Genomic DNA, 18,251 nt, shown 5'->3' with positions numbered 1-18,251 from the left:
GTCTTATGGCTTGGGGGTAAAAACTGTTGAGAAGCCTTTTTGTCCTAGACTTGGCACTCCGGTACCACTTGTCATGCGGTAGTTGAGAGAACAGTCTATGGCTGGGGTCTTTGACAATTTTCAGGGCCTTCCTCTGACACCGCCTAGTGTAAAGGTCCTGGATGGCAGGCAGCTTTGCCCCAGTGATGTACTGGGCTGTACGCACTACCATCTGAAGTGCCTTGCGGTCGCAGGCTGAGCAATTGCCGTACCAGGCAGTGATGCAGACCCGCAGTGCACTATTCTCCCTGGCTCCTCTGAAATGAGCACACCTGTTCTGGAAAATCCCCAATAGGCATAACCAACCATAGCAACAGTAAATATTAGGCCATAGCACTGGTACAGAAATAAACAGTAATGTCATCCTGCGAACTCCTCTAAAATGAGCACACATGTTCTGGAAAAATCCCAATACTTCCCATACATAGTTTGTATATATCCCATCTATGTCCTTAATCAGTATAAAGGATGGCATGTTGCTGACTTGTTGAGTGAAGTCAAAGCTGTGATGTATCCTGATGTCTGCCTGCTGGTTCAGTAGGGGCCCCCGGAGACAACTACAGGTCTTGACAGGTGGTCTTGCAGTCAGCAACCATCTTCTGGTAGAAGATGAACAAGCAGGTGATGCTGCTCTTGCTTCTTCAGCTTGTCTGACTTTTAACAGCTTCTGGCAGATCTGAAGACCTGATAGTTGTTCCTCTGGTACTGCCAGCGCAGGTCTGTCCTGGGCTTAGTGCTTGATGTGGGGCAGATGTTTTCTCCACAGATTCCTGAAGGAAGACAGTCTAACGACACGTACCTCTGGAAAATACAGAAATAATGTGAGGTCTTTAAAGTAGTGCCAAACATGTTGGAGGTCAATTTAAATAATCAAAATGTTATTATGCTTCACGTAAGTGTTATCGATTCCTTGTAGAGACGCTACACCGCTGCCTTTGTCCCGTGATGGGCAGCAGTTTCCACCAAAGTGTTTGTGTCCTGGTAAAACTATTGCATTATCCTCTGCGTAGTTGTTGTTGAAGTTCAAAACTCACTGCAAGTCCTCATGCTTCAGGTGTAACCTGTGCTTGCTTGGGCCAGCTCTCTTTGGTCTGATGCCTCCCATCAAATTCTCCTTGTATGACTGGTGGAGGAGAGTGTTGTTCTACTGATGCTGAAAGACAAATTCCAGATAGCCGTAATCACCATCAGACACACCTGGCTAGCTTGTTGGGTTATGTAATCATCTGGCGAAGTGGAGTCTTGTTTAGCTATGTAGCTAGCTAGCTAGCTAAACAATGAACCATAATCCCAATCTATAGAGCACTAGCAATACAAACCGGTTGTCATAGCTAGCTAACATTAAGGCGTAAGTAACATCGTTGTGTGGTAGACGGGATACTCTGTCTGTTCCTTCCTAACCTGCGTTTGCAGCTGCGGTCGCTAACTCAACAGCTAGGAGGTATCACTTCTGTAGTGAATAAGAGTTCAAAGTTCATACCATTTGCAACCAAAGCTCATGTTGATGTTGGCTTCGTTCTGTAGTTATTATCTGAACCATTCTGACATCGGATGACACACTGACACACCCTCTTCATCCTCGGAACAGCAAGTTATGTTGTTGTCAAGGCTTTATATAGGAAGGAGGGTGAAAAAAATAATAATATAGCCCTTTTCCCTTCACAGGGGAGGGCCACTGATTTAGCAGAGCCCTATCTTATGAAAACCCAAATGTTACACATTAGGAGCTAAAATCACATTTCATCCCATCACAAATAATTTCATATTCAAACATGTGAATCTGATAACTCTGATGTGTAGACTTTCCACTGTAGCGTTTGTCATCTTATCATTGATGAGAATGTCTCCGATGACAACCGAACTGACATCATATTCATTAAGTACCACTGCATATGTTCAATTGTTCGGATTATCAGAATATACACTGCTCAAAAAAATAAAGGGAACACTTAAACAACACAATGTAACTCCAAGTCAATCACACTTCTGTGAAATCAAACTGTCCACTTAGGAAGCAACACTGATTGCCAATACATTTCACATGCTGTCTTGCAAATGGAATAGACAACAGGTGGAAATTATAGGCAATTAGCAAGACACTCCCAATAAAGGAGTGGTTCTGCAGGTGGTGACCACAGACCACTTCTCAGTTCCTATGCTTCCTGGCTGATGTTTTGGTCACTTTTGAATGCTGGCGGTGCTTTCACTCTAGTGGTAGCATGAGACGGAGTCTACAACCCACACAAGTGGCTCAGGTAGCGCAGCTCATCCAGGATGGAACATCAATGTGAGCTGTGGCAAGAAGGTTTGCTGTGTCTGTCAGCGTAGTGTCCAGAGCATGGAGGCGCTACCAGGAGACAGGCCAGTACATCAGGAGACGTGGAGGAGGCCGTAGGAGGGCAACAACCCAGCAGCAGGACCGCTACCTCCGCCTTTGTGCAAGGAGGAGCACTGCCAGAGCCCTGTAAAATGACCTCCAGCAGGCCACAAATGTGCATGTGTCCTCATGTGGCTGGAGTGTGTCAGCAGTTCCTGCAAGAGGAAGGCATTGATGCTATGGACTGGCCCACCCGTTCCCCAGACCTGAATCCAATTGAGCACACCTGAGACATCATGTCTCGCTCCATCCACCAACGCCACGTTGCACCACAGACTGTCCAGGAGTTGGCGGATGCTTTAGTCCAGGTCTGGGAGGAGATCCCTCAGGAGACCATCCGCCACCTCATCAGGAGCATGCCCAGGCATTGTAGGGAGGTCATACAGGCACGTGGAGGCCACACACACTACTGAGCCTCATTTTGACTTGTTTTAAGGACATTACATCAAAGTTGGATCAGACTGTAGTGTGGTTTTCCACTTTAATTTTGAGTGTGACTCCAAATCCAGACCTCCATGGGTTGATAAATTTGATTTCCATTGATAATTTTTGTGATTTTGTTGTCAGCACATTCAAATATGTAAAGAAATAAGTATTTACTAAGAATATTTCATTCATTCAGATCTAGGATGTGTTATTTTTGTGTTCCCTTTTATTTTTTTGAGCAGTGTAGTTCATTTTCCCCCACCTACCGATGTTCCCAGAATCTCTGTTAACCAAGGGTTTTGTAAATGTAACCGTAGTAGGGTAGATCGAGGAAAAAGTGGGGGAAGAGGTATTTATGACTGTCATAAACATACCCCCCCAGGCCAACGTCAGGACAGTAGACTGCAACCCCTTTTCATTAAAACTTCTTGTAACTACCCATCCCGGATCCGGGAGCGTTGTCATCAACTACAGTAATCAGCATAACGCAACGGACAAAATATTTTCTAGAAAATATTAATATTCATGAAATATAGTGAAACACAGCTTGGCCTTTTGTTAATCACCCTGTCATCTCAGATTTAAAAATTATGCTTTACAGCCAAAGCAAGACAAGCATTTGTGTAAGTTTATCGATTGCCTAGCATAGCATTATGCCTAGCTAGCAGCAGGCAACCTGGTCACGAAAATCAGAAAAGCAATCAAATTAAATCGTTTACCTTTGAGCTTCGGATGTTTTCACTCACGAGACTCCCAGTTAGATAGCAAATGTTCCTTTTTTTGTAGCTGAAATAACTCTGTTAGTTCTTCACGTTTGGCTGAGAATTAGACCGGAAATTGCGGTCACGACAACGCTGAAAAATATTCCAAATTGGCTCCATAATATCGACAAACATGGCAAACGTTGTTTATAATCAATCCTCAAGGTGTTTTTAAAATATCTATTCGATAATATATCCACCGGGACAGCTGTATTTTCAGTAAGACCGGGAGGAAAAATAGCTACCTCTGTCTATTACGCAATAATTACTCAGACACTTAGCAATGTAGTCGCTTACGCTCATTCTTCAACATAAAGGCGTGAAACTACGTCAAAATGCTGTGGAAACCTTGGGGAATACGTCGAAAAAGGAATCTGGTTGATAGCCCATTCACTGCTCAATAGGGACACATCGGAACGCAGAGCTTTCAAAACGTGAGTCACTTCCTGATTGGATTTTTCTCAGGCTTTTGCCTGCAATATCAGTTCTGTTTTACTCAGACAATATTTTTACAGTTTTGGAAACTTTAGAGTGTTTTCTATCCTAATCTGTCAATTATATGCATATTCTAGCATCTTGTCCTGACAAAATATCCCGTTTACTTTGGGAACGTTATTTTTCCAAAAATGAAAATAGTGCCCCCTAGATTCAACAGGTTTTTAACAAGACGTCCTGTGTCGTTTTGCGTTCAGTTTGTGCAGTGTGCTTGACCCGTTGTCAAGTCACTCTGGTTGAGAGCAGTTCAACATGGCTGACGTTATATCTTTAGAAAAAACGTCAGTAGAAAGGATTATCTAAACATAACAAGCAGATCATTTTATAGACTGATGCTACACTGCAGACCAATTCAAAACTCTTCTCTCAGCATGTGCAGACCATTCATTATGGGGTGGCAGGTAGCCTAGAGGTTAGAGCGTTGGACTAGTAACCGAAAGGTTGCTAGATTGAATCCCCGAGCTGACAAGATAAAAATATGTTGTTCTGCCCCTGAACAAGGCAGTTAACCCACTGTTCCTAGGCCGTTATTGTAAATAAGAATTTGTTCTTAACTGACTTGCCTAGTTAAAGAATCCCAAGAAGACTCAAGGCTGTAGTTGCTGCCAAAGGTGCTTCAACAAAGTACAGAGTAAATGGTCTGAATAATTATGTGAATGTGTGTTTCTGTTTTTTATTTTTAATACACGTTTTTGCTCTTGTGTGTGTGTGGGTGGATTAATGGGAGACTATTTAATCAATTTTACAATAAAGCTGTAATGTAACAATGTGGAAAAGGTCAAGGGGTCTGAATACTTTCCGAATGCACCGTAGTAAAATACGGATCCCCAGAATGCACTGTAGTAAAATACGGATCCCCAGAATGCACTGTAGCTGCAACTATTGTTGAATCAAAGAGCTAGCTGTTCTAAATCAAACAAATGATAAAATAACTAGGTAGATTATTCAACATTTCATAATTGCATGTTTCAGGGCCCAGATCATTGAACTTTGGATTCTGTTTTAGATGGACATTTTTCAAATTATTGAATAATTTGCAACTATTTTTCCTCCATCAGATTTCCAGCATATCCCCATATCTGAAGAGAATCCCCATGAGCAGCAGGAGTGGAGCCCCAGTCTGATTCAGGAGGACCCAGTACTCACACAGATTAAAGAGGAACAGGAGGAACTACAGACCAGTCAAGAGGAAGATCAGCTTCTAGGGCCCTTTCATACCAAAGACTCCATATTCACTTCTCCCTTTGTGGAAAGTGACTGTGATCAGGAGAACCCATCTCAGCCCTCACATCTACACCAAACCCAAACTGTGGAGGACAGAGAGAGGGACCCTCTACTCACTAACACATCTATAGAGATCAAACTAGAACCTGATGTAGAGGACTACATAGTATCAGAACCAGTCAGTGACTCTCAGCCCCTCTCCGCAGTAACTCCAGACTGTTCTGCAGCTCAGAGTGAAAACAGGAAAAGGGATGAGGTGGAGAGTGGAGGACAACAATCAGGGTCTAAGACACTCGAATCCAAGAGAAAACAGACAAAGAAAGGAGAAAGGTTCCATACCAGAACTGGAGGCAGGAGGGGTAAATCCAAGGTGTGTAGGAAGACTTTTGTGTCAAATGTTTTCTTTGATTTAAAATGTATGGAAAACACACACAAAGATGATATAATGCCAGTGTGGAAAATACTTCAGAATGTACAGGGTTTCCCCTATATTCACTTAGCAGAGTTAGTTCTGTGGTATATATTAGTTCTGTGGTATATCTTAGTGTGGTATATATTAGTTCTGTGGTATATCTTAGTGTGGCATATCTTAGTTCTGTGGTATATCTTAGTGTGGCATATCTTAGTTCTGTGGTATATCTTAGTGTGGCATATCTTAGTTCTGTGGTATATCTTAGTGTGGCATATCTTCGTTCTGCCAAGACGCACTTTAAAGTTACTATGTTTATTTGCTGAATTTAGTTTTTTGGGGGGTAAATGCAGATGCAAACCCCATGCTTCAGCCTATTTATTAAAAGCAGCTATGCTGCATCTGTTGGTCTACATGTTATAAGTCTTTGACAGGGAAAACATTTTAATATGGTGTTCACAATTTAATCTGAATTCATTTTGAAGTAGAATGTCCTTTTTTAAAGAGTCACCAGAAGTGACCCAGGGGGAGATCCTGGATTTAAAAGGGGTTTAGGTGGTGGGTGGGTCAATGGACGGGTCGACACGGCTGAATTCTTTCCAGGCTCTGGGCAAGAACACTTTTGAGATCTTGACGTCTGAGGGAAATTGTGTTTTTAAAGCGAAATTCCTGCAATCCTATACGTTCTGACATGGAGCTGAGAGAAAATGCTGCAGTTTTAAAGCAAATGTCCTGTAATTCTATGCATTTTGCCATGGATAAGTTTCTCCATCACCTATTTAGATATAGATATAGAGATATATAGAGATATATAATGACCTGCCCAAGCCTTTTATATACAGAGAACACCCTGTAGTGTGATTTCCGTGTGATTCCCATGTGTGCAGAAGCGTACGATCCGTATGTGTGGGGAGTGTGAGCCATGCAGGAGGACTGAGGACTGTGCTCAGTGTGATTTCTGTAAAGACATGAAGAAGTTTGGAGGATCCAACAAGCGCAAACAGAAGTGCAGATTCAGGCAGTGTGACGTCCACGCTCCGGGTGAGTCCATTCCGCGCTCCAGGTGAGTCCATTCCGCCCTCCGGGTGAGTCCATTCCGCGCTCCGGGTGAGTCCATTCCGCGCTCCGGGTGAGTCTATTTACATTTCGCAGACGCTCTTATCCAGAGTGGCTTACAGGGCAATTAGGGTTAAATGCATTGCTCAAGGACACATCGACAGATTGTTCACCTAGTCGGCTCTGGGATTCAAACTAGCCACCTTTCGGTTACTGGCCCAATGCTCTGAACTGCTCTTTTCTCAAGTTTATTTGCTAAATATTTCCTTAACTCTTCTTGAACTGCACTGTTGGTTAAGGGCTTGTAAGTAAGCATTTCACGGTAAGGTCTACACCTGTTGTATTCTGCGCGTGTGACAAATAGTTTGATTTGATCACTTTACGTAACAGCTAAGATGTTGGGTTGACAGTCGCTGGACCCTGGTTCGAGTCTGACGTGGCTTCAGTATATTTGATGCATGATGTTCTCTCTCTGTCTCTGTGTGTGTAGAAATGCTGCGTGTGAAGGATGAGGAGAGCAGGCGGATCCTGAGAGGAGGACATCGGTCTGATCACTACAGTGAGAATGAGATGGAATGTGATGAAGCTGCACGCCTGTCACTATAAAAATGCACTGAACCAACATGCATGGTTGTTGATGACACTCTGTTTAGATGAACAGAATGAAATAGTCTCTATAATGCACAGTGCTTTAACTCAGACAGCTGTTTGTAGCTGCTGGAAGTGTTTCAAAGCCTAAACTTAACTCAGGATGGAAGTTTCCAGTGCTACTGTTTTTGCCATTTAATATTTTTATTAAAACAAAATCAGACAACCACATAGTAGAATAGTTGATCTATTTATCTAGTCTCCTTGTTGTGTGTAATATGTGAGATAAATATTCCTCTCGAGGTGCATTCAAGTTGTGGGAGCCATAGGAGGGAAACATGTTCTCTGACAAGCAGTCAATGCACAGCAAGTCTTAATGTTATCTCGCAAAAACATGTTTGAAAGCAGTTTTGTCCCTTAAATGAGGGGGAACCCAGTTTTACATTTCTACAACGTTTATTTCTACTCCTTCAATTGCGTGTGGCATCGTTAAACAAATGCAGAGTTTCAAGCTTTAGGTGCAACACAGCTCTCAACACAGCAAATAAAATCATTAAAAATCCTACAATGTGATTTTCTGGATTTCTTTTCTCATTTTTTTCTGTCATAGTTGAAGTGTACCTATGATGAAAATTACAGGCCTCTCTCATCTTTTCAAGTGGGAGAACTTGCACAATTGGTGGCTGACTAAATACTTTTTTGCCCCACTGCCATTTGATTTAACGATCTCCTGTGGTATCTATTTGCGGCCGTGGCACAGTGATCAAGGGTTCCTTTGACCCTGTGCAGCATCAAACAGCCATCAAGGTCAAACATCAAGAGCTGAGAGACCTGACAAGGAGAAAGTACAACCTTCTCCATAACATGAAGGTCGGCATTGCCGCAATCTTCTATTGCTATATATTTATTTGGAATTTTAAAATGAATTATGTACCTATAGACTCTTGTAGAATATAGCTTAGAAATGCTTGTCATGAACTGAAACTAATGTGGATGTTATGGATGGTCATCCCACAAGCAGCAACACATTACACCACATGTAAATTACATGAGGTAGGTTTCCATGGCGACAGATTTCCATGCAAATATTCTAGTTTGCATAAAGAAAACATGTGCATTTACCCACCCGTGCCATTGTTCCACCAAACAAGACTTGTTGCAGATTTTTAAAAACAGTGCATGATAAAGTAGTGCACATAATGTACCTTAACTTAAAGATGCCCTCTAGGATCTTAAGCATAACAGTGCACAATTGGATTTGTAACATATCACACGAAATGGATGAAAAAGTACACAATTGGATGTAGTGCACAAAAAATGGGTACCAGCTTCAAAACTATTGGCTGGAATTAGTGCATTCATTCACTTTTTCCAAATGTTGTTACAGCCTTATTCTAAAATGGATTAGATGTGTGTAGATTGAGGAAAATACAATACCACAATGACAAGGCAATACCACAATGACAAGGCAATACCACAATGACAAGGCAATACCACAATGACAAGGCAATACCACAATGACAAGGCAATACCACAATGACAAGGCAGACATTTTTGCAAATGTATTCAAATAAAAACATCCCATTTACATAAGTATTCAGACCCTTTACTCAGTACTTTGTTTAAGCACCTTTGGCATCAATTACAGCCTTGAGTCTTCTTGGGTATGATGCTACAAGCTTGGCACACCTGTATTTGGGTAGTTTCTCCCATTCTTCTCTGCAGATCCTCTCAAGCTCTGTCAGGTTGGATGGGGAGCGTTGCTGCACAGCTATTTTCAGGTCTCTCCAGAGATGTTCGATCGGGTTCAAGTCCGGGCTCTGGCTGGGCCAATCAAGGACATTCAGAGATTTGTGCCGGAGCCACTTCTGCGTTGTCTTGGGTGTGTGCTTAGGATCGTGGTCCTGTTGGAGGGTGAACCTTCTTCCCAGTCTTGAGGTCCTGAGCCCTCTGGAGCAGGTTGTCATCAAGGATCTCTGTACTTTTCTCCGTTTATCTTTCCCTCGATCCCGATTAGTCTCCCAGTCCCTGCCTCTGTAAAACATCCCCACAGTAATACTGCCACCACGCTAAGCCATAGGGATGGTGCCAGGTTTCCACAAGATGTGATGCTTGGCATTTGGGTTAAAGGATTTCAATCTTGGTTTCATCAGACCAGGGAGTCTTGGTTTCATCAGACCAGGGAATCTTGGTTTCTCAGGCCTAAAAACATAATGCGGGTCCAAATACACTAGCTCACTTAAACACACTACATTACCAAAAGTATGTGGACACCTGATCATTGAACATCTCATTCCAAAATCCTGGGTATTAATATGGAGTTGGTTCCCCCCTGTTGCTGCTGTAACAGCCTCCACTCTTCAAGGTTTTCCACTAATGTTGGAAGATTGCTGGGACTTGCTTCCATTCAGACACAAGAGAATTAGTGAGGTCAGGCACTGATTTTGGGCAATTAGGCCTGGCTCGCAGTTGGCGTTCCAATTCATCCCAAAGGTGTTCATTGGGGGTGAGGTCAGGGCTCTGTCCAGGACAGTCAAGTTCTTCCACAGCTATCTCCACAAACCACTTCTGTATGGACCACGCTTCATGCCCGGGGTCATTGTCATGCTGAAACAGGAAAGGGCATTCCCCAACCTGTTGCCGAAGTTGGATGCACAGAATCATCTAGAATGTCATTGTATGCTGTAGCATTAAGATTTCCCTTCACTGGTACTAAGAGGCCTAGCCCGAACCATGAAAAACAGCCCCAGAACATTGTTCCTCCTCCAAACTGAAGTTGGCACGATGCATTGGGGCACGTAGCGTTCTCCTGGCATTCCCCAAAGATTTTTACACGCTATAGCACTCGGCGGTCCCATTCTGTGTGCTTGTGTGGCCTACCACTTCGCGGCTGAGCCGTTGTTGCTCCTAGACGTTTCCACTTCACAATAACAGCACTTGCAGTTGACCGGGGCTGTTTCAGCAGGGCAGAAACAATATGAACGGACTCGTTGTAAAGGTGGAATCCTATGACAGTGCCACGTTGAAAGTCACCGAGCTCTTTATTAAGGCCATTCTACTGGCAATGTTTGTCTATGGAGATTGCATGGCTGTGTACTCGATTGTACACATCAGCAACAGGTGTTGCTGAAATTAAAATCCACAAATTTGAAGGGGAGTCCCGTGTATTTATTTATTTTGATGAATGCATTTGCTGTTTCGTAACTATTACACTACTATAGGCTGTTACATTTAGAAAAACGCCACAGTTCCCATCGTGTCTTGTGTAGTTTAGAAAATTCTACATCGTTTTTAATACCAAATTGAGTAAAACAAAAACAGATCTGTAAAGGTAGAAGCAATATGGGTGAAAGTGCTCCAACACGACCCTGATTTAAGGTAGTAAAATGATCCACACATTCCAAGAGGTTGGCCTTGTTTCTTTATTTCAACAGACATGGAGTCAGAGCCTTGCAGCATACCAGACAGAGCTTCAATAAAACAAAGGCAAGAGTACAAAAACTAAAACTGCTCAGAAAATACTTACCTAGGCCATTCCTGGTTTGAGTGATAAAAATCAATCCTTGCATGGGGAGAGGAGCAGCATAACGAAGGGTGAAAGAAAAACAGGGCCATTCCAATGGGGTAGTACAGAAACTCCTCATTTTATCCACAAGGTTTGGTCTTAACAAGCATAGTGCGTGACATCGAACAAGAGGACAAAGCCATCGAGAATATTTTTTGTTTTCTTACATTGACACATGACAAAATCCTTAAGTTGGCATTTGGGTGGTGGGGGAAGGAAGTGGTTATCCTTCTCTCTGAAATCTGATAATGAAACTATCTACTCAAATCCTGGCAGAGTTACCAAGAGCAGCTGCAAACTAAAGACAATGTTTTAACATGTTTAAGCTGATTCAATGTTTTTAGTTCAAGACGAGTGACTAGATCTTCAAACTGCGGTGCAACACAGTCCCTTTGTACTCTTATAACATCAACCTCTTATTACATATTCAATTATTACATGGAGGCTTGGGACTGGCTCTCAAACCTCAAGGCCCTAACGAGTCCCATATACACACACAGAAGGAAAGTGAAAAGGCCAAGGGGGGTCTCTTCTAGGCGCTGTATGGAGGGAGGGAGGGATGGAGAAGGGGTGTCCCTCCTCTCGTACCCAGTGTGGATGCTGTGGTTTGGGGGAAAGAGTCTCAGGTGAAGGGCAGAGTGGTTCTGGCTCAGGGAAACCAACATGGATGGGATATGATGACGAGGGAGGTGAATGGCAGGGAGGGGGGTAGAGGGAGACACACCTGCAGGCTCTACAACAGACAAGAGTCCAAGTCACAGGGGAGGGAGGCAGGGATGAAGGGGGCTAAAGGGGAGCAGATAGGCGCTAGGCTTTGGGCAGGAGGGGCAGAGTGGTGGTTTAGGGGCGATTGGGGGTCAGAGTTCAAGCCCAGATGCTTCTGCTGCTCTGGAGGGACTGGAGTTAAGAGTTCTGGGGGTTAGAGGTCACGGTGGGGGCGACGTGCATCGATTGATGGGACGTCAGGTTCAGGGGGGGGGGGGGGGTCGCGTCCCATAAAGCACCATGTTCCTTTTTGTAGTGCACTACCTATGTCTCGGGCCTCGGTCATAGGCAGTGTACTATATAGAGAATAGGGTGCCATTTGGGACACACCCTGGGTCTGGGACTTCAGGCGCTCTCACTGCTCTCGACGGGCTGCAGTTTGACCAGGTGGTCTGGCTTGCTGCCGCTGGCATGACGCTCCCACATCTGCAGGTAGAGCTTCTCCAGATCCATAGTGTACTGCTTGGTGTTGAACAGAGGGCTGCAGATACGCTGCTTCCACACACGGGACCGGATCATCTTCAGACTGGGGGGGGAGAACCAGGTCAGTTACAGCAATGGGGAGAAGAGAGGGAGGCAGATTGAGAGTGAGAAGAGAGGGAGGCAGATTGAGAGTGAGAAGAGAGGGAGGCAGATTGAGAGTGAGAAGAGAGGGAGGCAGATTGAGAGTGAGAAGAGAGGGAGGCAGATTGAGAGTGAGAAGAGAGGGAGGCAGATTGAGAGTGAGAAGAGAGGGAGGCAGATTGAGAGTGAGAAGAGAGGGAGGCAGATTGAGAGTGAGAAGAGAGGGAGGCAGATTGAGAGTGAGAAGAGAGGGAGGCAGATTGAGAGTGAGAAGAGAGGGAGGCAGATTGAGAGTGAGAAGAGAGGGAGGCAGATTGAGAGTGAGAAGAGAGGGAGGCAGATTGAGAGTGAGAAGAGAGGGAGGCAGATTGAGAGTGAGAAGAGAGGGAGGCAGATTGAGAGTGAGAAGAGAGGGAGGCAGATTGAGAGTGAGAAGAGAGGGAGGCAGATTGAGAGTGAGAAGAGAGGGAGGCAGATTGAGAGAGAGAGGGAGGCAGATTGAGAGTGAGAAGAGAGGGAGGCAGATTGAGAGTGAGAAGAGAGGGAGGCAGATTGAGAGTGAGAAGAGAGGGAGGCAGATTGAGAGTGAGAAGAGAGGGAGGCAGATTGAGAGACAGAGCTAGCTGGAGTGTGTGTGTTGGTCAGAGGTCCTTACTATTCCATGTCACAACCCAGTTTGACAGCCACGTCCTCATATTCCTGTCTGGTGTGGGCGATGAGCTCGGGGCAGCCCAGACACTGTAGCTGAGAGGCTGCCACACGCGACGCCAGGGTCTCACCTGTACGGGCACACGGCACATTTAAACACCGACCTGTCGTTCACCCACCACCGTTATAACAGCACACAGAACCGTTCACCCCAATTATCTCTCCTTTCTCTGTAGTGTGTATGTGTTCCCATCACAGATTAGAAAGGAAATGACTGGGACGCAGAAACTCCCTCCCGCTCATGTCAACACCAATCCAACTCTTTGATTTGTGGAGGCTAGTGAACGAGTGCAAAGCTCTGTCTCACCTGGCATGGTAACCATGGGTGTCCCGGCCCAGAGGACGTCCATGCCGGTGGTGTGTCCGTTACAGAGGGGCGTGTCCAGACACACGTCGGCCAGCTGGCCCCGTCTCACGTGTTCCTCCTTGGGCGCCACGGGAGAGAAGATGATGCGGGAGCCGGGCAGGCCGAAGTTCTGGGCGTACTGCTGGATGTTGGGCTCGCCCACCGCAGGGAAACGCAGCAACCACAGAACACTGTTGGGAACACGCTTCAGGATCTACAGGAGAGATGGTGAGTAAGTTGCTGTGTGTCTGAAATGGCACTACTGTTGCCCAGAGTCCATATCCCCTATATAGTGTACTCCTGTTGACCAGAGCCCCTATATAGTGTACTACTGTTGACCAGAGTCCATATTCCCTATATAGTGAACTACTGTTGCCCAGAGTCCATGTTCCCTATATAGTGTACTACTGTTGCCCAGCGTCCATGTTCCCTATATAGTGTACTCCTGTTGACCAGAGTCCATGTTCCCTATATAGTGTACTACTGTTGCCCAGAGTCCATGTTCCCTATATAGTGTACTACTGTTGCCCAGAGTCCATATTCCCTATATAGTGTACTCCTGTTGACCAGAGCCCCTATATAGTGTACTACTGTTGACCAGAGCCCCTATATAGTGTACTACTGTTGACCAGAGTCCATATTCCCTATATAGTGTACTACTGTTGACCAGAGTCCATATTCCCTATATAGTGTACTACTGTTGACCAGAGCCCCTATATAGTGTACTCCTGTTGACCAGAGCCCCTATATAGTGTACTACTGTTGACCAGAGTCCATATTCCCTATATAGTGTACTAAGGTTGACCAGAGTCCATATTCCCTATATAGTGTACTACTGTTGACCAGAGTCCATATTCCCTATATAGTGTACTAAGGTTGACCAGAGTCCATATTCCCTATATAGTATACTACTGTTGACCAGAGTCCATATTCCCTATATAGTGTACTACTGTTGACCAGAGCCCCTATATAGTGTACTACTGTTGACCAGAGTCCATATTCCCGATATAGTGAACTACTGTTGACCAGAGTCCATATTCCCTATATAGTGTACTACTGTTGACCAGAGTCCATATTCCCTATATAGTGAACTACTGTTGCCCAGAGTCCATGTTCCCTATATAGTGTACTACTGTTGACCATAGCCCCTATATAGTGTACTACTGTTGCCCAGAGTTCATGTTCCCTATATAGTGTACTACTGTTGACCAGAGCCCCTATATAGTGTACTACTGTTGACCAGAGCCCCTATATAGTGTACTACTGTTGACCAGAGCCCCTATATAGTGTACTACTGTTGACCAGAGCCCCTATATAGTGCACTACTGTTGACCAGAGCCCCTATATAGTGCACTACTGTTGACCAGAGCCCCTATATAGTGTACAACTGTTGACCAGAGCCCCTATATAGTGTACTCCTGTTGACCAGAGCACCTATATAGTGTACTACTGTTGACCAGAGCCCCTATATAGTGTACTACTGTTGACCATAGCCCCTATATAGTGTACTCCTGTTGACCAGAGCACCTATATAGTGTACTACTGTTGCCCAGAGTTCATGTTCCCTATATAGTGTACTACTGTTGACCATAGCCCCTATATAGTGTACTACTGTTGACCATAGCCCCTATATAGTGTACTACTGTTGACCATAGCCCCTATATAGTGTACTACTGTTGACCAGAGCCCCTATATAGTGTACTACTGTTGACCATAGCCCCTATATAGTGTACTACTGTTGACCATAGCCCCTATATAGTGTACTACTGTTGACCATAGCCCCTATATAGTGTACTACTGTTGACCAGAGCCCCTATATAGTGTACTCCTGTTGACCAGAGCCCCTATATAGTGTACTCCTGTTGACCAGAGCCCCTATATAGTGTACTCCTGTTGACCAGAGCCCCTATATAGTGTACTCCTGTTGACCAGAGCCCCTATATAGTGTACTCCTGTTGACCATAGCCCCTATATAGTGTACTACTGTTGACCAGAGCCCCTATATAGTGTACTCCTGTTGACCAGAGCCCCTATATAGTGTACTCCTGTTGACCAGAGCCCCTATATAGTGTACTCCTGTTGACCAGAGCCCCTATATAGTGTACTCCTGTTGACCAGAGCCCCTATATAGTGTACTCCTGTTGACCAGAGCCCCTATATAGTGTACTCCTGTTGACCAGAGCCCCTATATAGTGTACTCCTGTTGACCAGAGCCCCTATATAGTGTACTCCTGTTGACCAGAGCCCCTATATAGTGTACTCCTGTTGACCAGAGCATAGGTCCTGGTCAAAGCTAATAGACTATCACATAGGGACTAAGATGCCATTTCACCCGGAGAGTCAGGGACAAGAGGAATTCCTGAAGAAACATGAAGACTTCAGACAACATGATGATTGGAACAGTGTTTTCTAGCTCGATGCTTACATTGGCCCACATCTGCAGGGTGGGAGGGTCGATCTTGTAGAGCTGGTTGAAGTTGCAGTAGACGATGGAGTCTTCAGGCAGGCCGTACTGGGAGCGGGTTGTTACCACGATGGTACGAGGCACCTCTTCTCCTGTAGCCGCCTTGTTGTTGATCTGAGATGGAGGACAAGGCGGTGGTTACGATGGAGAGATTTATGACCAGAGAGAAACGAAGAGGGGGGGGGGGGGGGGCAGAGAGAGGAAGAGAGGGGGTCAGAAGAGAGGCCAGTGCGTAGTGACAGCGTTTCCCTTACACCCCTGTTCAGTCTCAGAGCTGAGAAAACAGACGACAGTAATGGAACCATTTCCCCAGGTGTCCTATCCCAAAAGTAGACATGCAAGTGACCCAATGTCCTTCTCCAGTACTAGCCTGTGTGTGTCATACCTGGAGGGAGACAGACCCTGATACTACAACCACCTCCAATGGAAGTATCTGAAAACACACAGTATACAGGAGATTTAACACTACAGACTCTAGTCATGTCATATGGCTGGGTAGTGGCCAGTCCCCCCCCCCTCCAGTACCTGTGTAGTGGCCAGTCCCCCCCCCTCCAGAGATTTAACACTACAGACTCTAGTCATGTCATCCAGTACCTGTGTAGTGGCCAGTCCCCCCCCCTCCAGTACCTGTGTAGTGGCCAGTCCCCCCCCCTCCAGTACCTGTGTAGTGGCCAGTCCCCCCCCTTCCAGTACCTGTGTGGTGGTGTCAGTGCGCCCCCCCCCCTCCAGTACCTGTGTGGTGGTATCAGTCCCCCCCCTCCAGTACCTGTGTGGTGGCCAGTCCCCCCCCCCTCCAGTACCTGTGTAGTGGCCAGTCCCCCCCCCTCCAGTACCTGTGTAGTGGCCAGTCCCCCCCCCTCCAGTACCTGTGTAGTGGCCAGTCCCCCCCCCTCCAGTACCTGTGTAGTGGCCAGTCCCCCCCCCTCCAGTACCTGTGTAGTGGCCAGTCCCCCCCCCTCCAGTACCTGTGTAGTGGCCAGTCCCACCCCCCCCCCCCCCTCCAGTACCTGTGTAGTGGCCAGTCCCCCCCCCTCCAGTACCTGTGTAGTGGCCAGTCCCCCCCCCCCTCCAGTACCTGTGTAGTGGCCAGTCCCCCCCCCTCCAGTACCTGTGTAGTGGCCAGTCCCCCCCCCCCCCCCCTCCAGTACCTGTGTAGTGGCCAGTCCCCCTCCAGTACCTGTGTAGTGGCCAGTTCCCCCCCCCCCCCCCCCCCCCTCCAGTACCTATGTAGTGGCCAGTCCCCCCCCCTCCAGTACCTGTGTAGTGGCCAGTCCCCCCTCCTCCAGTACCTGTGTAGTGGCCAGTCCCCCCTCCTCCAGTACCTGTGTAGTGGCCAGTCCCCCCCCCCCCTCCCCCTCCAGTACCTGTGTAGTGGCCAGTCCCCCCCCCTCCAGTACCTGTGTAGTGGCCAGTCCGTTGCTGACAGTGAATCCGTTGATGGTGACCTGTATCTGTCCCTGGTTGATCATGTTGATGATGGCCTCAGCTGCTGTGTTCATGGGGATGACAGGCATGGACAGAGCCCCGTTAGTTTCTGCTACTCCACTGTCCCCACTGGCACACCTCATCTGGAGAGGCGACCACAAAAAGGAAGGAAGGAAGAAAGGAAGGAAGAAAGGAAGGAGTGATTTACAAAGCATTTTCAGGAGGATAAAGGGAAAAATAAATAAATAACAATTTTTAAAAAACCCTTCACAGTTCAAATTGAAGAACAGTAACAGAATGAAGGGCTCTCCAATAGTTGGTGGGTCCTAGTCAAATGGAAATATGGTCACAGAATATTCCCACAGTCCCACCTTGACGTCAGGCAGGCTGTCCAGGAAGGGTTAGGGCTATTCACCATCTCACCTTGACGTCAGGCAGGCTGTCCAGGAAGGGTTAGGGCTATTCACCATCTCACCTTGACGTCAGGCAGGCTGTCCAGGAAGGGTTAGGGCTATTCACCATCTCACCTTGACGTCAGGCAGGCTGTCCAGGAAGGGTTAGGGCTATTCACCATCTCACCTTGACGTCAGGCAGGCTGTCCAGGAAGGGTTAGGGCTATTCACCATCTCACCTTGACCACCTTGACGTCAGGCAGGCTGTCCAGGAAGGGTTAGGGCTATTCACCATCTCACCTTGACGTCAGGCAGGCTGTCCAGGAAGGGTTAGGGCTATTCACCATCTCACCTTGACGTCAGGCAGGCTGTCCAGGAAGGGTTAGGGCTATTCACCATCTCACCTTGACCACCTTGACGTCAGGCAGGCTGTCCAGGAAGGGTTAGGGCTATTCACCATGTCACTGTCTCACCTTGACCACCTTGACGTCAGGCAGGCTGTCCAGGAAGGCCTTGAGGTCGATGCCATTCAGAACGATGCGGTTGTCAAAGATGTGGCCGTTTGACTTGAAGTCAATCACCGCCTTTTTCTGTTGAAGAAAACACCACAAGATTACTGGAGGTGAAGAGGTGAACTGCATGTCAAG

At 46.3% G+C, this 18,251-nt stretch overlaps 1 protein-coding gene across 14 annotated transcripts in view; it reads right to left on the bottom strand.

The window, feature by feature from the left end:
- Positions 1 to 10,779: 10,779 nt before the first annotated feature.
- ogt.1 (O-linked N-acetylglucosamine (GlcNAc) transferase, tandem duplicate 1) overlaps positions 10,780 to 18,251 on the bottom strand; it is a 33,415-nt gene continuing 25,943 nt past the window's right edge. For 6 of the 14 annotated variants that reach the window (XM_031798495.1, XM_031798494.1, XM_031798493.1 and 3 more), the window contains 7 exons: positions 18,078 to 18,194; positions 17,185 to 17,355; positions 16,173 to 16,220; positions 15,749 to 15,901; positions 13,285 to 13,537; positions 12,925 to 13,048; positions 10,996 to 12,231 (listed from right to left, as the gene is read on the bottom strand). In XM_031798495.1, the coding sequence (XP_031654355.1) occupies positions 12,051 to 12,231; positions 12,925 to 13,048; positions 13,285 to 13,537; positions 15,749 to 15,901; positions 16,173 to 16,220; positions 17,185 to 17,355; positions 18,078 to 18,194 (1,047 nt within the window). In that variant the 3' untranslated portion in view covers positions 10,996 to 12,050. Of the gene's footprint in view, positions 12,232 to 12,924; positions 13,049 to 13,284; positions 13,538 to 15,748; positions 15,902 to 16,172; positions 16,221 to 17,184; positions 17,356 to 18,077; positions 18,195 to 18,251 lie in introns of all 14 variants that reach the window. The other 8 variants (XM_031798501.1, XM_031798499.1, XM_031798505.1 and 5 more) reach the window with 3 other exon arrangements.

Source organism: Oncorhynchus kisutch, linkage group LG19 (assembly GCF_002021735.2).
Source record: "Oncorhynchus kisutch isolate 150728-3 linkage group LG19, Okis_V2, whole genome shotgun sequence".
Taxonomy (NCBI): domain Eukaryota; kingdom Metazoa; phylum Chordata; class Actinopteri; order Salmoniformes; family Salmonidae; genus Oncorhynchus; species Oncorhynchus kisutch.
Note: the sequence above shows the minus strand (reverse complement) of the source record. Positions and strands in the feature narration are given on the sequence as shown.